Source organism: Pyricularia oryzae, chromosome 7 (genome assembly GCF_000002495.2).
Source record: "Pyricularia oryzae 70-15 chromosome 7, whole genome shotgun sequence".
Taxonomy (NCBI): Eukaryota; Fungi; Ascomycota; class Sordariomycetes; order Magnaporthales; family Pyriculariaceae; genus Pyricularia; species Pyricularia oryzae.
Genome location: NC_017854.1, coordinates 1,641 through 27,262, shown reverse-complemented (window position 1 = coordinate 27,262; position 25,622 = coordinate 1,641). Strand labels below are relative to the sequence as shown.

Here is a 25,622-nt window from a genome sequence, read left to right as displayed (position 1 = left end):
CCTTGAAATATTTGTATTAGTGGACGCATGGATTGCTTTTTTATTCCCACCAATGATCGTATAATCCTGATAGCAATTATAGTGGTTGCGTCCCGGGATCCTTCTAGTTTTAGATCACTGGGCTCCGACCGGCGTTGCGATTATTATCTGTTTGTTTTTTATTCCTGTTCTTCTTTTTCTGAATATGTACCAAACCCACCGGCCTCTAATATGTCAAGGGCCTTTTGGCACGCAAAAAGAAGTGAACAGCACAATATTACCTTTGTATGAAAAAGCAAGAAGACACCACTTCCAAATATAATATTATTATTCGAGTTTTAGAAAATAACGTTAAGAATAATCAAATGATATCTGTTTTAATATTTGTCCCAATCTTTATTTTGTCAAGTTGAAAATTTAAGCTAGTTCTAGTAGGAAGCGTTTGTTTAGTTTTAGAAACGTAGCAATCTTTGCGAGTATTCGACAATTGTGTTACGATCAAGGTATCGGGTAACCTGTTCTTAGGGTAAAGTACAGTGGGTTGAAGCAACTGAGCGTCTGGCTGGGTAACTGGGGTTCTCAATGACTGGGGGTGAAGTTATGATCGTTCTCAAGTAAGTATTGAGGTTAACTAGAGTTTGATTGCTGCTAAGCAATCCTAGAATCGAATCTATCTACATGGTAATGAGCGTGCCTTATATAGACTATGTTCCGAATGTGATCTCTCTTGATCTGTTTGATCTGTGATTCTCAACTGAGATTCTACAGATCATAGAGATCCATTCCCTTGGCCGTCACGTGAGGTCACGTGAGATCTCGTGGCCTTGTCCTTAGGTAATCGTTGTTCTGCCGGTCGGTATCTCTTTTGGGCGAGTGTCGTCAGGAGGGGTGTGACCCCACCTGGCCTCTCTGGTACCGGCCCAACTGTCTGGTCGTAACATCAGGTCTCCTCTCCTTTGGCCAAGTCCCTTTGGCCTTTAAGTAGTCCGTACTCCCTTGATCCCTGTTCTGGTTTTCCTTCCTTCCTGGCTAACTCTCTTGCGCCATGTCTAGTCGTGTAGCCAAACCAAAATCCGGTCGCTCGTCGACGGAACGTCGCCACGCTCTTCTTGCGTCTCTCCTTCCTTGTTCCGTGGACATGCCTTCTTGTTCTTATTGTGAATCGCGCGGCATGGTGCGTTGCGCTGTCTCGCCGCAAGACTCTTCTCGTTGCATTGAATGCCTTCGTGTCAATCGGTCTGGTTGCGACGTATTGGGGGTGTCTAACGCCCAATTGCGCAACATCGGTCGGCAGCATTCGAAACTGGATGCGGAGGTCGAAGCTCTGGAGGAGGACATTTTGGCGGAGCAGCAAAGGATTCAGGAGAAGCAACTGAAACTGCTTCGCTTGCGGAAACAAAAGAAATTGTGGTTTGAGAAAATGATGCGAGCTGTGTCTCGCGGAATTGATGACTTGGAGGAATTGGATCGGGTGGAGCGTGAGGAGGCAGAACAGGAGGAGCGTCGACGATCAACCGAGGTCCTGCCTGAAATGTCCTTGGAGTCGCTTTTTCCGGATTCCAATTTTCTCTGGGATTCGACTTTCCCGATGGGTCCTCTGAATCCTTCGTTGTTGGATGAGATGAATGTTCTTGCGCAACATTCCGTTGGTACGTCGTTTTCTGGTGTTTTTGTTTTGTGTTGCATACTGATCGTTCCTTGATAGGTTCGTCTGGTGGTATGGTTTCGAGTCCTGGTCGGTCCTTAACTTCTGGGAATGGTAGGTGGTGCTTTCTTAGGTCGTCCTCTTTTTCTTGGCTGACTTGCTCGCAGATCCAACTCCTGATAGTACTGGCGGAGCGGTTCCTGGCAATCCTGGAGGTGGTTAAGGGGTTCCCAAGTGTTTTCCTCATGCCCATAGTTTTCCCATTTAACAAGGTACTCTGTTTTGCCGTGGTTTCGTCTGTGGTCGAGTATTCGTTCAACGTCGTAGGTTTGTTCTGCGTCGATCTCGATCGTTTCTTGTGTGCTGGTGCCGTGTGGTGCTGGTTCCAGTAGTGATACGTGAAATGTGGGGTGAATTTTCATGGTGTCTGGTAATGACAGTCTGTAGTTGGTGTCGCTGATTTTCTTGCTGATTTTAAAAGGTCCAAGCTTCTTAAAATCGAGCTTGCTGTTAGGTCGTTGTGTTTTGATGTTGCGTCGAATGAGGTAGACGCTATCTCCCTCCTTGAAGGATGGTCCCTTCATCCGATGCTGATTGGCGTATTTCATCATTTTTTTTCGTACGAACTCTAGTTCCTGCTGGAGTTCTTTGTGTAATTGTCGTAACTCGCTCGCTTGTTTATCGGCTCGCGGTGCCGTAGTCGTGGTTCTTGGTTCTCCGTACGCTGTAGGGTTGAATCCATAGTTGGCGTAAAACGGGGTTGTCTTGGTACTTTCGTTTTCTGAGCTGTTGTAAGCGAACTGTGCTGTGGGTAACAACCGTACCCAATTGTCTTGTTTGTGGTTCACATAGCATCTTAGGTATTGTTCCAGTGTTTGGTTGGCTCGCTCTGTTTGTCCGTCCGTCTGTGGGTGGAATGCTGTGGATAGTTTGTGGTCTGTTCCTAGCTGTTCCATCAGGGATTTCCAAAATCTTGATGTGAAGAGCTTGTCTCTGTCTGTGATAATACTTTCTGGAAGTCCGTAATTGCTGACAATCACTCGTAGGAATGTGTAGGCGATTTCTTCGGCGTTGCTGCTTTTTTTGTATGGTAGGAAGTAGGCGTATTTGGTGAGCTTGTCCACTATAACCAGTATGCTGTCGTACTTGGTCTTAGTGAGTGGTTCTTCCGAAGGGGGTAACTTGACGATGAAGTCCATTGTAATGGTCTGCCATGCCTTGCTGGGGGCTGGTAAGGGTTGTAGGAGTCCGTAAGGCCTATGTCTTGCGGACTTGCTCTTGGCACAAAGTTCGCAGTCCTTGATGGCTTCTCGTACTTCTTGTCGTGTTCCTCTAAAGTTGTAATGCTGTTTTAGCCGTTTCCATGTCTTGGAAATTCCTTGGTGTCCGTGGGCTTTGTTTCCGTGGATCTTCCGTATTTCTTCTGGTGTGGTTACCGTATTTGTTATTATAAGGCTCCGGTGTGCTGGTAAAAGGTTTCCGTTTCCGTCTGTGGTGAGGATAACCCGTGTTTCCTCTGGCACTATGTTCTCGTGATCTGGTCTTCGGCTGAGGGCGTCGGCCCTGCCGTTTTCTGTTCCTTTTCGGTAAATGATCCTAAAATGGAATTCTGACAGGAATTCTGACCATCTGATTTGTCGTTTGTTCAACACTTTGCTAGTGGTGAAGTGGGTCAGGTTCTTGTGGTCCGTGTAAACTAACACCTCGTGTTTAGTTCCGGATAACTGTGGTTTCCATTCTTCAAATGCTCGAATGATGGCCATAAGCTCTTTGTCGTGAATCTGGTAGTTGAGTTCTGGTCCATGTAGTTTTTGTGAGAAGAAGGCGCAAGGATGCAACCGTCCTTCTTCGTCTCGCTGACTGAGTTGTCCTCCGATCGCATAATCCGATGCGTCGGTCTCGACTTCGAAAGGTTTCGTTGGGTCTGGTATCTTGAGGATTGGTTCTCTGGCTACTGCGTCTCGTAGCTGTTCAAAGGCCTGTTGTGTCTGTTCCGTCCACTGGAATTCTAGGTCCTTCTTGGTCATGTTGGTCAATGGGGTGGCGATCGCGCCGTATCCCTTGATGAACCTTCTGTAAAAGTTCACGAATCCGAGGAATACCCGAACGTCTTTTACGTTCTGTGGTTGAGGCCATTCCTTTACTGCTTGGATTTTCGATTCCTCCATCCTAATTTCTCCAGGAGCGATAGTGTATCCTAGGAAATTGACTTGCTTGCTGTGAAAAAGACACTTCTCGGGCTCAATTAAGAGCTTAGCGTCTTGCAGCTTCTGTAAGACTGTGTGAACGTGTTGCTTGTGTTCTTCCAACGTCTTGGAAAAGACAAGGATGTCGTCCAGGTAGACAACGACGAAAATGTCTAGGCATTCCCTGAGAACGTGGTTGATTATGGTTTGGAAGGTTGCTGGGGCGTTGGTAAGACCGAAGGGCATTACTAGGTACTTATAATGTCCTCGTCTGGTGCGAAACGCGGTTTTCCATTCTTCGCCTTCCTTCACACGGATCAAATTGTATGCTCCTTTAAGGTCTAGTGTCGTAAACCATTGTGCTTGGTAGAGTATGTCTCGGAGTTCTCCTATTAGTGGGAGTGGGTAGCAATTCTTTATAGTGATGTCGTTTAATTGTCTGTAGTCCACGCATAGTCGTAATTTTCCGTTCTTCTTTGGTACGAAGAGGATTGGGTATCCTGCTGGTGATGTTGATGGTCTGATGTAACCTTTCTTGAGGTTCTCTGCGAGGTACTCATCTAGTGCCTCCATCTGTGTTAGGTTCAAGCCGTATATCTTGTGGAATTTGGGCTGTGTTCCTTCTTTCAATGGTATCTCGTGGTCGAACGGACTATGCTCGGGTAATCCTGTTTCGAGTTCGGGGCTGAATAGTCGTCCATATATCCGGTATTCGGCCGGGATGTTGTCGATTAATGTGGTAAGGTTCGATCGTTCTTCGCTCATGGATAGTCGCGATCCTTCCGATGTTGGCTCCAGGCGTGGCTCGCTTTTCCTCAATAGCGCCATAATTTTTTGTTGATTTCGCTCCTGTGCCCTACGCTCGTTGCGTGAAGTCCGTTTCTCGGATTTTCCTTCAGAGGCTAACGGCTCTTCCCATTGGACTTGGCCGGTTGTCCAATCTATCCGGGGGTTGCTCCTTCTGAGCCAGGGGATTCCTAATATCACGTCTTTGTCCCCTATCTCCGTGATGTCTAAGGTGATTTGTTCCTTTCGTCCATAGCTCTCCATCCAGAGGTGTACGGTCTCTGTTTTGATGGTGCCGTTCCCGTATAAAACTGCCTCTCCTTTTACGGTCTGCAACTGGTATGGTTCCTTCTTTTGCTGCCAAGGTATCCGTCGTTTCGCTACGACCCTTGGTGAGATGTAGTTGCCTTGTGCTCCACTGTCGAGGAGTGCTCGTATGGGTCTGCCATCGAGTCGTATGTCGAGAAATATGTGTTTATGTGCTGCTATGGTGTCTTGTGTAGCGTTCAGGGTTCTTTGTTCCGTTCCTGTTGTCGCCGTTCGGTGCCCTGTGCCGTCTGGCTGTCTTAGTTTTTTGACTTGCTGGACTCGCGTCGTGGGTCCTTGTTTTTCTTGTCCCTGGGTGTGCGGCTACTTCTTGTTTCGACTAGGTCAAGTGGGTGTTTCGCTGGCACGGGTGTCTTGCGTGCGTTCGTGGTTATCTCGTTGTCTCGTACGTTGGGGTTCCACACAATTCTGGTTATTGGTGCAGGTCCTGGTTGCCGTAATTTCTGTTCGTGCCAGGCCTGTGTTTTGGCTAGCATATGTACTCTGCATACGCTTCGGGTGCACTTATACCATGGGAACTGTTTCTGGTTGCAACACGCCATGGGGTAGTTGTCGTTAGGCGTGAAGATTGCGGCTGGCTCAGTGTTAAGTTTTATTTTAATTTCCCAATTTGGTAGGTCGGTTGTGGTATATACTTCGTGAATGCCTGTTGCTTTGCGTCGTCGTGGGAAAAAGTTGTGGACTATTTTCCTGCTTAAGTGGAGTCCACAGTTGTCTCGGAAGCATTCTGCCCAAAAGATCTCTGCGTGTTGAGGGTGTTTGGTGTCCAAGGTCGGGTGGTCTCCAAAAGTTGCATTGACTGGTCCTGTAGGATGTCGGATCTGTGCCTGAAGTGGCAATCCGGGAAACTGTACTGATTGGTCGTCTCGGTATAAGTCGATATGCTTCTTTTCGTATATGTAGGGGTTGTTTTCCCTTGCTGCGTTGTACTGGCTCGAGGGCATGGTCTCTTCCTCGCTGGACTCTTCCTCGGAATCCTCGCTTGATTCTTGTGTTGAGGATTGATTGGTTGTCCTGATGTGGTGGGTTTGTCCCAAAGGTTCCTCATCCGATTCTCCGGAGGTATCCGAGTCCGTGAGTTCGGGTAGTTGGGTCTCTTGTCGGTGTAACTTCGTTGGTTGTCCTGTCCCTAGGGGTACTCGGTTTCCTACTGCTAGGGTTCGAGTGCCTCGGGGCTTCTGTGGGTACCATCCTGCGTCGTTTTTGGAGCTGTTGTGTACCATGCAATTGTTATCGTAGCAGGTGGTCCAGCTTATCGTGCTGTGTTGGTCAGGCCGTAGTTGCTGGTGATTGGTGGCATTAAGTCCTCGTGGTTTTTCGGTCTTGCCCCTAAAATCAGGGATATCTTCCTGGTTTCTTGGGCAGTTTCTGGCGATGTGCCCTGTCTTGTCGCACTTGAAACACTTGCCACTCTTGGGGTCTTTACGGGGCTTCTTGTGTTGTGTGGCACTGAGGTCCATGGGTCCACTGTGGGTACCATAAGCTGTACTGTAGGTCTGGGGTGCCATGTGACGGGGCTGCTGCCATCCACCATTGTTTCTGTGGTATGTGGGTTGGGGGTGTTGGTACTTGCGTCCCGTGTTGGCTTGTCGAGTTGAGGTGACGAACACTCGCTGTCCGCCTTGTTTTTCCTGTCGGCGTTCGTAAATCCGGTTGTCGAGTTTGATGGCAAGTTCGACGTACTCGAGGAAATCCTCGGGTCGGTCGAGCTTGGATACCTCGTCTTTTACTTCTGACTTCAGTCCCTGGTAAAACTGGAGGATCTTGGTTTCTTCGGTCATGTCCAGCCTTGTTGCTAGCCTTCTGAATTCGGCTGCATAAGCGGAGGCTGACTTGGTTTGTCGTAGGTTGGCCAAGTCTCGTTCGGTCTGTCGTTTCTCATCGGGTTCCTGGAATAAGGAACGGAGGGTGCGTTCATACCCTGCGAAGGTTGAGAAAATGTCGGTGACTTCTTGGCGTCGTTCTTCGGGGGGTACATCAAGCCATTCCTGCAACAGAGGCTCGAACCAAGACAAGGCTCGTCCTCGGAGGAAGGTGGCCGCGTGTACCACTTTTTCTGTTTCGCTGCGGAAAGTTTCCAAATGGAATGCTTGGTAAGTGCGTACCTGTACGAGGTACCCTTTAAGTTGTCCAGGTGTGCCATCGAATGTGGCTGGGGGGTTAAGCTTGAGTCTCTCGCGCCCATCAAGAGGGGTTGAGGTAACGTTAGCACTGGCTCGAAGAGCCTGGAGTTCCTCTTGGAGTTGGGTTGCGCGGAGCGTCTGTTCGTGGAGCTCCTGGTTGGTCCTAGCAACCTGCCTGCGGAGCTGGTCTTCCTCGTCCTCACTATCGCTATCATCCTTGGGCCGAACAGGGGCCTTCTGGGCCGCCTTGCTGCTCGTAGCCGGGGTGCTGGGGGTGTTGTTCTTGGACGTCTGGGAAGACATGTTGTCGGATACTGCTCGGTATGCTTCAAGGCAAAGTACTGAACAGGAGCAATCAAAATGTTACGATCAAGGTATCGGGTAACCTGTTCTTAGGGTAAAGTACAGTGGGTTGAAGCAACTGAGCGTCTGGCTGGGTAACTGGGGTTCTCAATGACTGGGGGTGAAGTTATGATCGTTCTCAAGTAAGTATTGAGGTTAACTAGAGTTTGATTGCTGCTAAGCAATCCTAGAATCGAATCTATCTACATGGTAATGAGCGTGCCTTATATAGACTATGTTCCGAATGTGATCTCTCTTGATCTGTTTGATCTGTGATTCTCAACTGAGATTCTACAGATCATAGAGATCCATTCCCTTGGCCGTCACGTGAGGTCACGTGAGATCTCGTGGCCTTGTCCTTAGGTAATCGTTGTTCTGCCGGTCGGTATCTCTTTTGGGCGAGTGTCGTCAGGAGGGGTGTGACCCCACCTGGCCTCTCTGGTACCGGCCCAACTGTCTGGTCGTAACAAATTGCTTGGATTATTACAAAGGGTTAAAAGACGAAAGGGATATAACCGTTTCAAGGCGCTGTCCACTTCTGGGTCACCCGGTTCAATATTTCCCCTTACTATTTATATATTTCTGTCCCAAAACCTTAAATTGGAGGCTTGGATATGTCCTTGCTAATCGAACCTGGTTATAAGCAGCTTTTAACTTTTACTTGGTCGGCACAAATTATCAAGGTTATATTCGATTAGTATCTCCTTATCTTCTGTAAAACCTTCAAAGTTTTCCACCAACTTACCAAGCCAATCCGGTCCCGGTATATTTCCGGTCTACGTTTCAACCAGGACTTTGCAAGTTCGCCTAAGTCGACGATAAGGACTTCCGGCCTCCGCTACCGACCAGGACCTTGCAAGCCCGTTTCGATAAAACCTTCTAAGCTTTATAACTTAATTCCCAACATACTTCCGGGCTACCGTTCTTGCTGTTGTTTGGAAGCTTATTTGGCTTAAAAAATACGCGGGACCGGGGTCGTCGGGTTCGGACACCAACCCATCCTATACCAATGTGCGGGTGTCCCTTTTTCTTTTGCAAGCCGAGGCCAATTTAAAAACATATATTTGATGAATGCTCTACGGCCTCAACTTGAATTTGTTCTTTTTCCATTTCTATGGTCGGCATCTTTGTCACTTTAAATTTTCGAACCTATCGCCTAGAATTACCAAATTACCCCATATTTTCATTTTTGACAACAAGTCGTTACTTCGACACCATGTCAGTTCCACTTCATGAGCGCGGTCTTTTGGGCGCGCTTGCAGTTGCAAAGCTTAGCGACGCGACGACCCGGGTTAAGGACCTGAATGGTTTCACATTGGCAATCGCCGGCTCAGTGCTCCTTATCTTTATTCTCGATCGTCTCCTGGTGCCGTCCCATGATCCGCGCGAGCCTCCCTTGGCCAGCACTAACATACCGCTCATCGGACATATTATCGGGTTCGCTCGGAACAGTTTCACCTATTACAGTATGCTCAATGAAAAGCTTTGTAAACCCATCTTCACCATTCTCATGCCCGGCCGCCGCATTTATGTCATCACCAAACCCGAGCTCGTGGTGCAGGTGGACAAAAAGCACAAGTACTTCTCTTTCGGGCCTGTGGTGCGTGACTTCAGCAGAGACACTTTTGGCCTCGGAAAAGAGGCCACGGAAATACTCGCTCAGAACATGTATGGCGAGCATGGCAGCTGGGGTCTCTGCGAAGAGATGGTAGCTGGAATGCGTGAGGCCCTGAAGCCGGGTGACGACCTGGACAGGATGAACCGCATCATGGCGGAAGAAGTCAGCCGTTCGCTAGACGAGACCAAGCCGGACCCTGGCTCCGAGTTCCGAGTCATCAAGCTGGCCGAGTGGGTTTCCCACGTGGTGACCCTTGCGACCACAAAGTCCGTCTATGGCACCCACAATCCTTTTGTAAGAAAAGATGTGAGGGATGCCTTTTGGATCTTTGAAGACCACGTCATTTCGCTGCTCGTCCACCCATTCCCTCAGTACGCCTGCAAAAAAGCCATCAAGGCCCGCCAGTACGTCACGGACGCCCTTGCCCACTACTATATAAACGGCCATCAAAAAGAAGGATCGGCGTTGGCGCGTGCCCGATTCGATTATTCTGTCAGGAACAACGTGCCCGTGGAAGACATTGCCCGCTTCGAGCTTGGCGGGACCATTGCAATCCTGGTCAACACCCTTCCTTCCTGCTACTGGATGCTCCTGCTGATCCACCTCTACCCGGAACTGCACAGAGAGCTCCAGAAAGAGGTGGATGCGGCCTTGCTGATCGATGAGGAGAAGAGCCATATCACCATTGACATCACCTCTGTCAAGAACAATTGCCCTCTGCTCCTCTCGACATTCAAAGAAAGTCTCCGCTACCGTGGCATGGGTACGGCCCTGCGCATAGTGACCAAGGACATTGAGCTCGGCGGCTATTTGCTAAAGAAGGACTCGATGGTGCAAATCCCCCTCCAGGTTATCCACTCAGACACGGGTAACTGGGGTAACGATCCCTTGTCCTTTGATCCCTACCGCTTCCTCAAGGCCCCAGGCAAGAAGCTGCCTGACGACAGCGGCTACCGAAGCTTTGGGGGCGGGAAGCACCTCTGCCCCGGAAGGTTCTTCGCCACCAACGAGATCCTCGCTGTTATCAGTCTCTTCATCTCCCGCTATGTGATGCGACCCAAGGGCGGCGGCGACTGGATCCTTCCCACGACCAAGAACAGCAATGCCGCTAGGCAGATTTTGCAGCCAGACTTTGACATGGAAGTGGAGGTGAGAAACAGGCCTGGTTTCGAAAAATACACGTGGAAAGTTGAACTTCACAAATCCGACAAGGTCATCAGTGTGCTTACTGGTGATACAAGGGGCGCCTGAAACGGTCGCACGCTGGTTGACTACGATGCAACCTCGTGGTGGAAAATGGGAGACCTTCTACTTTGCTATATTAGGTGTATGACCACGAGATTGGTGTTGTTTCCCCCCCGACCGTCGAAGAAACTGGGCAATCGGAGGTGCTGTTTTGGTTCGCCAATGTAGGGCTTCATTCATGTTTTTTTTACGCTCTATTAGTCAAAAGCTTCTAGGATGATACGAATACAGAAGATGCCTCCTATGCGACTGAACCTGAAGTTATTAACCTATACAACTCGCCGCTGTTCGAGCTTTTGAAAGGAGTTGTGTATTTTAATACCAATTCATGTTTTTTTTTAAAAAAACAAAAATCTTGGCTGAGTTCAAAGGTTGTAAGTGCAAATGAGAATAAATCTAGCCCGGGAGCTTTTGACAGGGGTGCCAAGTTACTAACAGTATTCGGAGGGTAGTCCGCCTTCTCCCAAGCTATTCCTGGCCGCGGTAGGCAAACAAATATGCTGGCATCTATATCTTCCAGTACTGAAATTCGATAGGCAACGCTGTTAGCTAAAAACTTAAATATAAACCTAAGCTGCAGTTTCGCAAATAAAGAAAAGTTTGTTCGAACACCTGTGAATTTAAGTTTTTTCCGTCCGGAATAGGGTGCTGGGAATCCCAGGCTCATGGGAGCCAAGTCAGGTACTAGACTAGGTTAAGACCGTATCCGGAAGGGCAGGGACGATGTTCCAGGTGAAACCTTCTAAAAAGTACTTATTTAACAATCAGTTGACGTTGCGTTGCATTCGTTTAAACTCATACCCCACTGTTCGCCTTGTTAATTAAACTTTTTGACTTTGCACCCTTCGACCACTTACACCCGCCGACCCTTTACACCCTTTTCACCATTTTCACCTTGTACTTTTGCATTCCTTTACCCGTTCCACCGTTTGCACCCTTTGCACCCTTTCCACCCCCAATTTGACAGCTAGAACATACCACGTCATCATATTCTACAACCATCCCTTGGCTAGGGCCCTCCTTGCCAACATCGGTAATTGAGCCAGCCTTCAATTTATCGCCTTACATAACGGATCTGGACCAACCCAACACATGTAACAGGGTCGCCTAGCTGACACGCTGACAAAAGGGGTATTCCTTCCGCAATTTTCAATGAAATACAATTACCGATTCCAAAACAAATTGAGTCAAGCAGCTTTAACTGCATAGTATCCTATCGGTTAATTCTGAGTTCAAAGATTTCTTCACACTGTGGGAAACCAGAGTGTTGGCAAGGGAGCAAAATAAGCTCGAAAACTATTATACCCTGTAAACATTCGTTTTAAAAACTACTCTGCGCGCTTTAGACACCCTGGAGAAAGAAAAAGGTAAACTCCAAGAAATTGAACAGAAAAATTAATATTATGGCAAATCACCTCTGACTCGCTTTTCCTTTTGAATTTGATGCTTTTTGGTCATGATATCTTTCTGCGGAACCTAGGAACAATGTCTCCAACTGCATCGGAGCAAACCTTGATATGATGAGGCTCCGAAATATCGTAAGATGTGCTTGCTCGTCCAGGGCTCACGTTTGCCCCGTTCCTCTTGTCCGTCGTCTCAACATTTTTTTTAATATTCCCAATTGATCCAGAAAGGTCTAGAACAGCAGGTCGATAGATACCAAGGTGCTGGAATATCTTTGAACTGATATCCACGTCGCCGTGTGCTCAAGGGATCTTACACTCACCCGCATCGACACTGCTTGCTTTGCAACGCCTCCGTCTCAATCTTCACAAGTCATAAAAGTCAAGGAAAGAAATGTTTACACCAAAACCACAGCGGACCCTGGGCACGTCGCTGGACGGCCCTCATCCCCCAGTGGTCAACATTCCCGCTGAGGTTCGTCGCTCGTACAAAGTGAACGATGCCTACAGCAAAGCCCTGGACCAGCATGGCCCGGTCATCATGGTTCCCAGGCACGGGCGCAACGAATACGTTATCGATCATCGATACGCCAGTGTGCTGCTGACCGACACCAAGCGGTTCAACTTTGACAAGGCGGTCTTTGACCTGCTTCATTTTGGCTTTATCGCAGTAGCCGACAATGGCGTCTTTGTTAACGACATAGACCAGGCGGTGGAGGGGAATGTTCAACCTCGAATGAACGCCATCATTGCAAAGATATTCCCCGTCTTTCGACAGTATTTTGACCGCATGGAGGACGAGGTGCCCAAGCCGGCCGAGACCAAGGAGTATACCACCATCAGCGACATGTTCAGTCGGATGCAGCTTGCTGTCGCACACGCCATGGTGGTCATGGTTGTAGGCGAGGAGCATGCCGGTCCGGAGCTGGCAGGTCATTTTGCGGCCGTCGCCGTCGCCATGGCCCGTATGACGGGCATGGACGAGAGCACAGACGAATGGACCTGGTTTCCCAAGCTGTGGGTCCTCTTCAACGGACTCTCTGCCGTGTTCCTCACCATCGTCCCCAGATTCTTCTTCACGGTTGCACCTCTCCTTTGGAAAACCCGGGGTGAACATCTCGCCAACGGCCTGGCCGCCCGCCATGGCATTCACGTGCCGGTGTTTGACCTCCTTTTGGTCAAACACTACCACGAAAAGCAGGGACTGTGGGCGCTCCTGGGCTTCTTCCGATGCCTCATCATCGTCATTGGCCTGATATTCGCCTCCATTCACCAGACCGTCGTCGGCGGCATGTGGCAGCTCATCAAGCTGACCGAAAAGCAAGACGAGTACCTCGCGGCAATCCGCGCCGAGTTCGAGGCTGTCGTCCCGCCGGGTGAGCTGATGACGGTGCCCAAGCTGGCCCAGCTACGGCTGCTCGACTCGTTCATACGTGAGGTGTTTAGGACCAAGGGTGACTGCTGGGGACCCGTGAGGGAGACCACCCAGCCGGTACGCGTGGGCCCGTACGTAATTCCCAAGGGTGCCATGTGCATCGTTCTAATCGGGCGGGCGCATCAGCACCCGGACAATTACGGACCCGACGGCAAGAAGTTTGACGGGACCCAATGGGTGGAGAAGGGCAAGCCCGCTTCTCAAACCTCGCACGACTATCTTCCCTTTGGCCACGGCCGCTGGGCCTGCCCAGGTCGACACCTAGCCATCCACGAGATCAAAATCATGCTTTATTTCCTCTTTACAAAGTTTGACATCAAACTCCGTGCCAACACATATCGTGTCAAAAACACCATTAACACCACTACGGTCGCTCCCGAAGCAACATTTCTTGTACGACGGAGGGCGGAGTACAACGGGACAGTCTGAAGCTTTTCGGAAAAAGATTTCGGTGGGAGAAATCATGCACTCAGAGCTGCGTTTGGTGAGCAATGAGGTAGGAGTGTAAAGTATTCCACAAAATAAATTCTATGTCACTTTCCACACCAGAGATTGTATTTGAGGCTTTAATTGAAAGCCTAGCCAGCAAATGTCGAGATATTCCTCCAAATTAATCAGACAGGTTATTTGAAATCTATTCTGGGACAAAAACAAAGCTCTTAATGGCCCGTAAATGCCTTACAAATATAGTATTTTGAGGGCCGCAGGTATTCCTGTGGAGTTGAGTTTCCTTTGAATGCGATAGTTATTATAATTGCAATCAAGGATCTAACCAGTAATACCTAATCGTCTCCTAACCAGTAATACCTAACCAGTAATACCTAACCAGTAATACCTAACCAGTAATACCTAACCAGTAATACCTAACCAGTAATACCTAACCAGTAATACCTAACCAGTAATACCTGATTGTTTCGTTGAACGAAGCAATGGATTTTGTGTGGACGCCAAGGCTGCAGGGATGATGGCAGGGGGTACGAAGCATTGGATTTACTAGAGGGTTACGAAGCATTGACTTTTTTTGATCGTATCGCTTCAAAATTTGAACCAGCGATAGATTCAGGCGCCATGCACAATCAAGCAAAAGGACGATTGATTTGGAGCAGAAATGCGGGAGTTGTACGTGGTTTAAGATTGTATTATTGATATTGATGGGGTGACGGATTGGGGGTGGACGAGTCAGGGTTACGAGCAGGCCAACGCAACAGACGGCGAGGATGAAGGACGGGTTAGGGTACAGCAGGCAACGACGAGGATGAAGGACGGGTTAGGGTACAGCAGGCCAGGGCAACGACGAGGACGGACGGGTTAGGGTATCGCAGGTCAGGGCAACGACGAGGATGAAGGACGGGTTAGGGTATAGCAGGCCAACCCAAAACGTTTCAAACGACGAGGGCGACGGACGCGTCAAGGTTACATGCAGCGTAGCAGGGCCCATTAAAAAAATCGAAACGCAGGGTCGCGGTAACAAAAGGTGAAGACGAGTCCAACAGAAGACGAGTCCAGCATTTGATCAATATTAATGCCAACCGAACCAACACAACGACAGAATGGCAGACATTCGACCGTACGTTTGGGTAAGCAAATATAAGGTGGTAATTTGTACCCAATGCCAGTTTGCCAACGCAGCAACCGAGGTCGAGCCGCATTTACGCGGTACCAGCCATAAGATGCGGCCAGACCAAGCAAGAAAGATTGCAGCAGCAGTCGGCCAGTTGCCGAATATTTACCAGGACCATAACGCATTGCGCGAGTTCGCGTTCCCCCCGCCGACGTGCCCAGAGATTCCGTTGTTGCGGCCGGCACAACGGGACGGTTTTGGATGCGCGGAATGCGGGTGGGTTTGCCGGCAAGAGAATAGTATGCGCGACCATTACAGATCCAAGCATGCATGGCAAAACCCGCGGACCAGAGGAGGGAAGCAAGTCGCGGCACAGTTGCCGTGGCGTACGGGCGTGCGATTACAGCGGTTTTTTAAGAACCGGCAAGCAAGCAGTTGGTTCGAGGTCGAACGGCCGCGGGCCACGACGAATGACCCGCCGGTACGAGCCGTGGCGACAATCGACGACATTATCAGCAAGGCAGTCAAATTGGGCCAGGAAAAGATGTGTGCGATGGAAAGGATTTACCACGACAGGGTCGAGATGGCCAACGAGAAGTTGGAGCCGAATTTGTGGGTCCAGGAGGTGGGTTGGTCGCGGCATTTGCGCGGGTTCAGCCGCATGAAAATGATGGCGTTGATCGACCCAATTAAAGAAAAGGAGCGGACGTTGGAGGCCATGTGGCAAAGTTTCCACCGGGCAGCACGGCAGGGGCAGAGGATGATTTTGCAGGGGGAGGTCGACGACATCGTGTTGAAGACGATCAACCGGAAGGATGGCGACAAGCGGAGCGACAAGCGGTTCAGTGCCAAAATGGAAGCCGAAACGTGGAAAAAATACACCGAGGTGATGCGGCAGGTGATTTGTTATGTGCACCGCAGCCAGGCGATGGAGGACGAGGAGCGGCCGGCGTACCGGTTGACGTTGCAGCAGGGGGAATGGTGGGACGCGTTCGAAAACGCGGCGGCAGAGTTGGCAGAGACGCGGAGGCCGACGAAAGAACAAGAGGAGCGGTTGGATCGGTTGTGCGTCGACGCGGTCGTCGGGTTAATGGACCAGATATTATTGCGGACGGGTTACGAGAACGCAGTGATTAGCGGGTTAGCGGTTATGGGGTTGTTACCGATGGCAGGATGGGCGAGCCCGTTGAATTACACGCCCAAATATTCGGCGGTGATGAAGATGACGCGGATATTGTTGGCGAGCCAGATCAAGTATGAAGACGACGAGGAAATGGAGCGGTTGGAGGCGCAGGGGTTGGAAGCAGAAGAGGCAAACGAGCAATGCGTGGGCATGGACAGGCGGGCGCACGAGAAGGTAATGCGGTTCATGGTACGGCCGACCACGCAGGGGCGATCGTCGCCGATGGGGTGGATATACGACCGCAAGGCGTACGGGATGGCGATCCGCAACACGACGGTGGCGGAGGGGTTCGTGTCGTGGAAGGGGGACACCATCACGTACCGGAAAATCCAGTTCGGCATGGGCCAGTTGGTCGACATGGTGCACGGGATGGTGGCGGAAGCGCGGGAGGTTATGGCGGAGTTGTTGATGATGCCGGAGGGACAGGACCACGAGCAATTTCCGGCGATTAATTGGGCGGGGTTACACGACGACCAGAGCGACGAGGCGTACGGGTATTCGTTTTTGCGGGACGAGCGTAACGAGTGGCCGGTCGACGGAAAAACGTGGTTAATGGGCAAGATATCGCAGCAAATCGAGTTGAAGCGGGCGTGGGCAGGTACAGAAGCGTCCCCGTTCAGCGGCGAGCAAGTGCGGCGGTACGAGCGGTCGGTGGAGCGGTTCCGCGAGCAGATATTATTGTTGATGCACATTACGGGCGGGCAGCCGGCACGCGGGACGGAGATTATCGGGTTGCGGATGTGGAATACGGGCGGTGGGGGGACGCGAAACGTTTTCGTGGACAACGGGTTAATAAGTTTTGTGGTGTTGTACCACAAGAATATCCGGACGACGGAAAGGGCCAAGGCAGTTAGCCGGTTCGTGCCGCGGGAGGTGGGATTATTATTAATGTGGTATATGTGGTTGGTGTTGCCGTTTTGGCAGCAGGTTCAAGGGGTGGTGGAGGGAGGGGACGAGGCAAGCGCGTTTTTATGGGCGAACAAGGTGATGTTTAGCAAGGCAGAAGAGAGCGAGGACGAGGATGAGGAGGACGATTGGGACGAGGACGAGGACGAGGACGAGGACGAGAACGAGGCGGAGGGCGCGAGAAGCACCAGGGTCAGGGACGCCATTAAAGAGCAGGGACCGATCGTGCACACGGCCAAAGCGCACGGGGTATGGCAGTCGGACCGGATAAGGCGGCGGTTGCAGCAGCACACGCAGCGGTTTATGGGTCCGGCGGTCGATATCATTTCGTGGCGCAACATCGTGGTGGCGATCAGCAACCGATATTTGGAGGGTGCGTTCAAGGTGGAAGGGTTTAGCGAGGACGACGACGAGGACGACGGGCAGGAGCGCGAAGCAAGCGCAACGGACGTGTTGGCAGCGCAGACGGGGCACGGGGCGAGGACGCGAGGGATGATTTATGGATTGGAAATGCGGCGCAACGTGTTCGGGACGGCGAATATGCGGCAGAAGTTCCGGATGGCGAGCACGCAATGGCATCGGTTTTTGGGGTTTGGGGATAAAGGGTTTACGGACGTGGAGGCGGCAGGAACCAAGCGGAAGAGGGACCCGTGGAGCGACAGCGCAGAGGAGGCGCGGGCGAGGCGGTTCAAGAGAATGCGGGTTGTAGACATCCACGGGGCGTTGCAGCGGATGATGGGAGAGGGGGCGGAGTTCAGGGGATGCCAGGAGCAGGTGGTCAGGTCGATTTTTAAGGGGTTGACGCCGATCGTACAGATTACGGGCACGGGAGGAGGCAAGAGTTTGTCGTTTATGTTGCCGGCATTTTGCACGGGTATAACAGGAACGACGATCGTCGTGGTGCCATTGGTGGCGTTGCGAGAGGATTTGTGGCGGCGGTGCCGGGAAAGCGGGATCGAGGCGCACGTGTGGACGTCGAGGGGCGCGAACAGGGCGGCGGCGATCGTGTTTGTAACGCCCGAGTCGGCGAGCACCAAGATGTTCCGGGATTTCGTCAACCGGTTGCGGGTGCGGCAGCAGTTGGACCGAGTTGTTGTCGACGAGTGCCACATGGTTTTGGACGCCGGGTCGGAGTTTCGACCGCAGTTGGGGTTGTTAGGTCGGACGATCGCGGGGTGGGGGGTGCAAGTGGTGTGTTTGACGGCCACGTTATCACCGCGCGACGAGGAGGCATTCCACCAGGCGATGGGGTTCCAGGGGAATATGGTCACAATATACCGGGTGTCGACATCACGGCATAATATCGAATATAGGGTCAGGCATACGAAGAAAGTCGGAGGCAAGCAGCAAGCAATAGAGGAGGCGGTGGAAGAGGCGGTAGGAGAGGCACGATTACGATACGGCGACGACACACGGATGATTGTTTACGGGGGGACGATTAAACGGACGGAAACGATCGGGGAATCGTTGGGTTGCCCGATATACTACGCCGGGGTGGCAGACGAAAATGGGAAAAAGATGATTATACAGGCATGGATGCGCGAAGGGGGGGTGATTGCGGCGACGAACGCATTAGGGGTGGGTTTGGACGTACCCGACGTTAGGGCGGTAATACACGCGGGGGCGCCGCGGCGGTTGCGGGATTACGCGCAGGAAAGCGGGCGGGCGGGACGGGACGGGCAAAAAAGCGAGGCGATTATAGTGTTGCGGGCGGGCGAAGGTGGCGTGGGAAATACGGGGTTGGAGGTGGAAATGGTGGAATACATTTGCGGGGATGCATGTCGGCGGTCGGTGTTAAACGAGGTAATGGACGGGCAGACGGACAGGGCCAGTTGCGCAGGGCCAGGGGAGGAGGTATGCGACGTGTGCCAGGCGCGCGGGTTGGGCGCGGTCGAGCAAGAGTGGGGGTCGGGGGATGAAGAGTTCGCGGTGATGGAGGATAGCAATGCGGCGTTGGCGGAATCGGAGCAAGGCCGGCGAAGGGAGCAGCAAAGGCAGGAGTGGTGGTTGGGGAGGTATTTGGAGAGTTGGGCCGAATCGTGCGTAAGTTGCCGGTTGACGTACGACGGGGGGTTTAGGCACGGGGTGGAAGATTGCCCGCGCAAGGAGGAGCAAACGGAAATTCGTACGAGGATTGAGGCGAGGGCAGGAGAAATCCAAAGGTTGGTCACGGCGGGGATGGAAAGGTTCGGGGGTTGCGGCAAATATATGGTACCGCAAGCGTATTGCGGACGGTGGGTAGAGGTGGCAGGGGACGAGGGACAGTTCCGGTTGCGAACGGGGGCGGATTGCGACAAAGAAAGGGTGTTGTTTGAGGTGGTTGCAGGATTTCAAGACCAGGCGCCGGAGTTGTTCCGGGAGGAAATGAAAACGAGGATGGGGGATAGGCATTGGGATGGAAAATTCGAAGGGAGGGAGGCGTGGAAACGGATGGGAAAGCGGGTTAAATGGGGAAGGATGGAAACGAACGAGTTGTGTATATTGTTTTTTCGATTAACGTGGTTCATCAGGACCCCGGACATATCAGGACCCCGGACACTTTTCCTGCACAATACTACTTCCAATTTCAATTGCAACGCCAGCGTTGTTCAATTTACCTCAATGCAATCGGATATATGTACATCAGACATTTCTGCATCCTCCTGACAGGTGCGTGCATTATGTCCAGGTTTACCGCAGTTGCCGCAACGTCGTTTAGTCGCCGGCTGCGCACTACTCCCCTCCCCATTTTCATCTTTCTTTTCGTATATTAGACCATCGGCACCATTTGATTGAAGCAAATTCTGACCCTCTTGTATGGTAAATGACCCTCCTTCGCGGATACGTGTTTTTTGAGCCCTGCGCCGCTTGCTAAGCGCTTCGTTGGCCTTCCGAAGGCTGTGGTTCTCCGCTTCCAAAAGTGTGGTTCGATGAGCAATCGACTCCAACCCTTTTGCTAGCTGCTTTACAGCATTAAAAATAGGCGTTGGCGAGCTTCCCTGATGACAGTTGATTCGACTTTTAACAAGGGTAGATTGATTAACGGCTTCTGTCGGGTTGTGCGGTGTTTGAGAGACCCAGGTTTCGGTGCTGGAAAAATCAAGCTCTTTAGGTGGCGGCGTCCGTAGCCTAACATCCAGCTTAGATATGACCATTTCCGGGCTATGGGGGATAATTCCCGCCCCTCGAAAACCCCCGGCCATATTTTCTTTTGTCATTGACTTTTTGTAAGCCGCTGCAAAAGCCAAAAAGAAGTCGACTTTGCTGATGTTAGTGATGTGGGCCCGGATAAAGTCGTTAATTTTTTGACCGTACGCCCGCTTAAGGACGTTAAACACTCCGACATCAAGTGGCTGGGTTAAATGAGATGAATGAGCAGGCAGGTAAAGTGGAATAATATTGTGATCTTTGCAATAGCCCTCGAATTCAGGGGATCGATGACTGCCGTGCCCATCGAGCACTAACATCCGATATACGCCTTTTGTCCGCGATTTTGTATGGTTGTCGAAATGCTGAACCCAGTCGAGGCCAGTCTCGTTGTCGGTCCATCCATTAACGGTGGGTTTGAGGCGCCACGTGTCCGGAAGACCGCCTTCTGTATACCAATTGGACAAATGGTAAAAGCCTTTGACGATGATATACGGGGGTATATCGTAACCGTCGCCACTGATGCAACAAATTGCAGTCGCCCATTCTCGATTGCCAGGCTGTACTTTTTTCCTTCTTCCGCGTCTTTCGGACCCAGTTACGACCATTCCAGCGCAAATCTGGCCCATCATAAAGCCGGTTTCGTCGAAGTTGTACATGTCGCAGTCTTGGATGCCATATTTGGCCCTCATATTGGCCACCAATTGAAACCACGCGTTTAACGCGTCAGGATCTTCGCAAAGAGCTCTTTGGAAATCGTAAGCGCGAGAAAAACGCGTTTTTAATTCTGTGCGTCGTTGTACGAAGCGATAAGCCCATTGCTTGCCGACCGGTCGCGCGTCCCGCGCAGCGAGAAGATGATCGGCCATTGCGGCCACATCAGCGATCTGGGCTGGAAACCCTCGGGAATCCAGGTCCAGTATATACTGGACAATTACTTCCTCTTCCCTTTCCGTTAGCTTTTGGTTGCCTGGCCGACGATTGGCCAAAGAAGCGATGCCGTTTATTCTGTCGTGTAGTGTCGATTTTGGGACATTATATATTAATGCAACCTTTCGTATGCTTTTCTTTTTGCTTGATCGGAGCTCATTTAGAGCAAGAATGATTCGCGCTTCGCAATTTGATGATTCCATTACTGTTGGGGGAAAGAACACGTGTGGAAAATAAAGGATGAAACTGGGTTGAAAAATGTCCGGGGTCCTGATATGTCCGGGGTCCTGATGAACCACGTTATAGAAAATTTGGAACCTTTAGCTGATGAAGAAGAGGTTAATGAACCGGAGAAGCGTGAAAACGATTGTATTTTTGTCCGTTGATAATTTTATATCTAAATCAGTTTATAAAAGTAGGCATTTCGTTGTTAGATTTTCAGGGTGCCGAACAGGGGGGGTGCCGAACAGGGGGTACGCAACGTTATGCATCTGAGCCTATTGGAGTTGTGCCACCAGAGAAAAGTGGACCTGGTTAACGTTCAAGAGCCATGGTGCGGGCTAAATACGAATACACAAACGCACCCGGGCTATAATGTTTTTGCGCCAGTGGACGAATGGCACGCAAACACTTACGAAGCCATGACTGGGCTCCGGCCTCGGGTGCTCACCTACGTAAAGAAGGGGGCAGCCCTAGGGGCCGCACAACGACGGTTACCGCAGGGCCAAAATACGCGGGACGTACTCTGGCTCGAAATTAACGGAATATTGTTTATTAACGTATATAGGGCTCCGGGCACTGAGGCCGCGCTGGAAATGGTATGCAATACCGTGCCAAATGGACCCACGGTGCTAGGCGGCGATTTTAACGTAGCGGCTGCTGCATACCAGCCAGGCCGCACAGACGCACGCGGAGGGGATCAACTGACGGCATGGGCGCAAGCCCAGGGCATGCGTTTTACAGGAAATATCGGCGTGCCCACCCACCGCGATGGGGGTTTATTGGATATGGTTTTTTCCAACCTCCCCAGCACAATTACTGTGGTTGACAGCAGTCTTTACACAGGCTCCGACCACGAATCTCTTTATACCACGCTGCGGACGCGCGGCGCCCCCCGCCCGGAGGCGGTCAACGTTTCGGTTAGGGACGACCGGCTACCAAAGTTCGCGGAGCTACTTGCTTTTGGCATGCAAAACATGCCGGACCCGGGATCCGCGGCCGATAGCTACGCATTGGACGCGTGGGTAGCTGAATTTACAACTTTATGGGAGCAAGTGACGTGGGTCGTGGGTACGCCGGCGGGAAAAAGGGGCAGCTCGGCTCCCTGGTGGACCGAAAACTGCCAGCGGCTCTGGTCCGAATTCCAGCGGGTTAAACGGAGCGCTGTAAATAGGGCAGACGCCTCTGCCGAGGAAAAAGCTTATACGAAAGGGGTGCGGGCCGCGAAGCGGGAGTACTGGAGGCACCGGATCGACCAACTGCGCGACGATAAGGATTTGTGGAACATGGTGGGCTGGCTGGGAGCCGGACCACGCCTCCGGTCCCCGCCGCTGGTTATTAACGGCGAGCAAGTGAGCGAGCCTTTAGCAAAAGCGGAAGCACTGCAACGGGAGGTGCTTGGCCGATTTTCGGCGGAGGATGACCTGCAGGGAGACCCCTTGGAGGCCTGGTCGCCGGACGAGGCTAAAATCCCTTGGGACACCCAGGTTAGTGCGGAAGAGGCGGAGCGCTCCTGCATTGGGGTTACGAGCACGTCCCCGGGCATCGACGGAATGACCGTCCGGCTATTAAAAGCCGGATGGGCTTCGTTGGCCGAGCCGGTGCGCAGGCTCTACCAACGTTGCCTGGAACTCGGACATTTCCCAGCGCCTTGGAAGAAGGCCGAAGTCGCGATGCTACCGAAAACGGGGAAGAAAGACCGGAGCAGCGTTCGATCCTGGCGGCCTATAGCCCTCCTTTCCTGCATCGGAAAAGGCCTCGAGAGGCTCGTTGCACGCCGGATAGCTTGGGCCATACACGACAACGGGCTCCTTAGCTGCACCCACGGCGGTGCCCTACCCAAACGATCGGCGACGGATCTGGTTTGTGCCCTCGCCCACGATATCGAGCAGGCTCTAGCTCGCGGGGAGGAAGTCACCCTTGTCGCATGCGACGTCCAAGGCGCCTTCGACGCCCTCCTCCATGGGCGATTGATACGGAAAATGCGGAGCCTCGGGTTTAGTAAAATGCTCCTCAGGTTCGTGATTAACTTTTTAAACGACCGCCAGGCCCGAGTCCGGCTGGAGGGTACGACCACGGGCTTTAGGCGGTTTGGGTGCGGCACCCCGCAAGGGTCTCCCCTTTCCCCAATCCTATATATGCTATATTTGGCGTATCTCGTCAAAAACGGTACGAAGTGGCGGTTGGCATACGCAGACGACGTGCTTACATGGAAATCGTCACCCTCGTTGGAGGAAAACGTACGTTGGCTGGAAGATAAACTCCGGGATATGCACGAAATTGCGGCGGAAGAGAAGATCCATTTTGCAGCGGAAAAGACAGAGGTGATCCATATCACTAAAAAAAGGCACGGTCGCAACCCGGAAATCCGGATTAATGGTAGAACGGTTACCCCGGTCCAACTACCGGGCGGTCGACGCGGACAAAGCGCCTCCGGGGCCGAGCGCTACCCGGGCATGCGTTGGCTTGGTTTTTGGTTCAGCCGACGGTTAGACGGGCGCCGCCACGTGGCCGAAAGGGCTGCCAAAGCAATGGCGGTCGCTGCCCACCTCAAGAGCTTTGGGGCAGTAAGATACGGACCGCCTGCGGCTGCACTTCGCAAGGCAGCGGTGGTATGCGTGGGTTCCTCGGCCACCTACGCAGCCGAGGCATGGTACAACCCAGCGCACAAGCAAAGAGGACTCCTCAAAGCATTGAACAAACCGCTGGTTTTAGCGGCACGGGCAATCCTCCCGGCGTATAAAACCACCCCCTCGTCCACTGTTCTCAGGGACGCAGGACTACCCTCGGCCCGCGTCGCGCTGGCCTACACCCGCCTGAAATACGGCGCCCGACTAAGGCTCGCGGACAAGGGGCACCCCCTTGTCAGCCGCCTGCGTGAAACACCTCGTGCCCGCAACTCGGGCCATTCGGCCACGACCCTGCAAACGGCTGCACAACTTCTCCCGCGGATCCGGAGACTAGAGTTGCGCGCACCTCGCAATGCCCCGGATTCTCGCACTGACCCCACCGGAGGAGTCCCGAAAGAGGAAGCGGCCCGCCGCTTTATCGAATGGCTGGACATGGTATCACCTGACGATATCGTGGTATATACGGATGGTTCGGAAAAACACGAAAACAACTGCGTCCAAATAGGGTACGGATGGGCCGCTTTTAGGGCGGGCCTGGAATTTGCCGCAGGCTCCGCATTTATTACGCCGGAAAGCCACGTTTTCGACGCCGAGGCGATTGGCGCCCTAAAAGGGCTACAGGCGGCAGCCAAGGCCCAGCCAGGCGCCCGGATTTGGATTTGTGTGGACAGCACCTCGGTTATTTGGGGTCTTAGAGGCGACGCGCCGCGTTCGTCCCAATGGGCCTTTCTGGAGTTCCATAACCTTGTCGATCTACTCCGAAAACAAGGTACCGAGGTTCGGGTCCGTTGGTGCCCTGGGCACCAGGGAATCCCGGGAAACGACCGGGCTGACGAGCTGGCCAAGGCCGGCTCCGCCGGACCGCCGGACCCAGACCCGAGGGCTCAGCAAACCACGTATAGCGGTGCCGGCACGGTTCTCAGAGCCATTCTTTCGAATATAGAGAAGGACTGGTGGCGTAAAGAACTCTGTGAACGGTCCCCCGCATATAGGGAATGGAAATTCCAATACACACCGAGAAAGGAGCCCGAGGAACTGCGTTTGCCAAGACCCCTACTGGGCCATTATTTGGCCATGAGGACCGGCCACGGCGATTTCAAAGCCTACCATGACCGTTTCAACCACCAGGATGCAAACACCTCGTGTGCCTGGTGCTGGAAGCGGACCTCCCCTGAACACCCGGTGCACTGCCGCTTTTCGCGGGCGGTGTGGAGAAACTGGCCGTGGCCTGACAACGACCGGCCGGTCGGGCCGCCAGACCGCGCCCAACGCCGCAAATTCTTCCAGACAAGCCTCGGGCAACCGACAAGCTTTCAGGCGTTTTCGATAGCCACCAACTACTTCAGCGCCCGCCCCAGAGCGGCCCGCCAGCGCCCCGCGCGCCACGAACGCACTTTACGCCTAGGGACACCGATCGTAAACGACTCGAACTCTGACGAGGAATAGACTTACTGCCTTTTCACCCACACTTCACGGCACAAGCCGTCAGACGAACCCTCCGTGCACCTTAGGCACGGGGTCGCGTCAGTGAACTAACCCCCTAAGCAGGACCGGGCCCGAACCCGGTCAGGCACGATCCGCCTCTGCCCTCCTTGTTTTCCCCCTGTGTAAATAAAGAAGATAGAACGCGCGCCGAGATACCCCTCGGGAGGTTGCTAACGGCCGGCTAACAAGCCGGGCCGAGCCCGGCGTTAACTAATACTACTACTACTACTACTATCTTTCTTCTGCAGCGTCAAGATTACTGTACACACTATAAGACGAGACAGTGGACAACAGGCAGCGACAACAAGGAGTATGACGGGAGAGAGAGCTGGACTTTCATGAGGAGGAGTACCGCGAGGAGGAGCGCCTATGCTGAGGGGTACCATGAAGAATACTGTGACAACGAGTAATGACAATGAAATTGAACAAATTTGGTTACGAAAATATCCCTGAACAAAGCGTTCCCTAACATTAGAGCTTATATCCCGATCGC

The 25,622-nt window shown here is 52.2% G+C and overlaps 5 protein-coding genes across 5 annotated transcripts; 4 read left to right on the top strand and 1 right to left on the bottom strand.

Annotated features, from left to right (window-relative positions):
- The first annotated feature begins 846 nt into the window (after window positions 1–846).
- MGG_17848 (uncharacterized protein) lies at window positions 847–2,224 on the top strand. Its single transcript, XM_003720415.1, has 4 exons — window positions 847–963; window positions 1,033–1,628; window positions 1,685–1,738; window positions 1,792–2,224. Exons 2-4 carry the CDS (start codon window positions 1,118–1,120, stop codon window positions 1,845–1,847), a joined length of 621 nt encoding a protein of 206 aa, XP_003720463.1. The 5' UTR covers window positions 847–963; window positions 1,033–1,117; the 3' UTR covers window positions 1,848–2,224.
- A 2,846-nt stretch (window positions 2,225–5,070) lies between these two features.
- On the bottom strand, window positions 5,071–7,349 carry MGG_17847 (uncharacterized protein; the record flags this gene model as incomplete). Its single annotated transcript, XM_003720414.1, has 1 exon — window positions 5,071–7,349. The coding sequence occupies one exon, from the start codon at window positions 7,347–7,349 to the stop codon at window positions 5,163–5,165; it is 2,187 nt and encodes a 728-aa protein (XP_003720462.1). The 3' UTR covers window positions 5,071–5,162.
- A 1,255-nt stretch (window positions 7,350–8,604) lies between these two features.
- On the top strand, window positions 8,605–10,257 carry MGG_10355 (uncharacterized protein; the record flags this gene model as incomplete). The annotated part of the gene is made up of 1 exon (XM_003720413.1): window positions 8,605–10,257. The coding sequence occupies one exon, from the start codon at window positions 8,605–8,607 to the stop codon at window positions 10,255–10,257; it is 1,653 nt and encodes a 550-aa protein (XP_003720461.1).
- A 1,791-nt stretch (window positions 10,258–12,048) lies between these two features.
- On the top strand, window positions 12,049–13,518 carry MGG_10356 (uncharacterized protein; the record flags this gene model as incomplete). Its single annotated transcript, XM_003720412.1, has 1 exon — window positions 12,049–13,518. The coding sequence occupies one exon, from the start codon at window positions 12,049–12,051 to the stop codon at window positions 13,516–13,518; it is 1,470 nt and encodes a 489-aa protein (XP_003720460.1).
- A 1,093-nt stretch (window positions 13,519–14,611) lies between these two features.
- Window positions 14,612–19,126, top strand: MGG_17846 (uncharacterized protein; the record flags this gene model as incomplete). The annotated part of the gene is made up of 3 exons (XM_003720411.1): window positions 14,612–14,656; window positions 14,706–18,901; window positions 19,066–19,126. 3 exons carry the CDS (start codon window positions 14,612–14,614, stop codon window positions 19,124–19,126), a joined length of 4,302 nt encoding a protein of 1,433 aa, XP_003720459.1.
- Window positions 19,127–25,622: the final 6,496 nt, after the last annotated feature.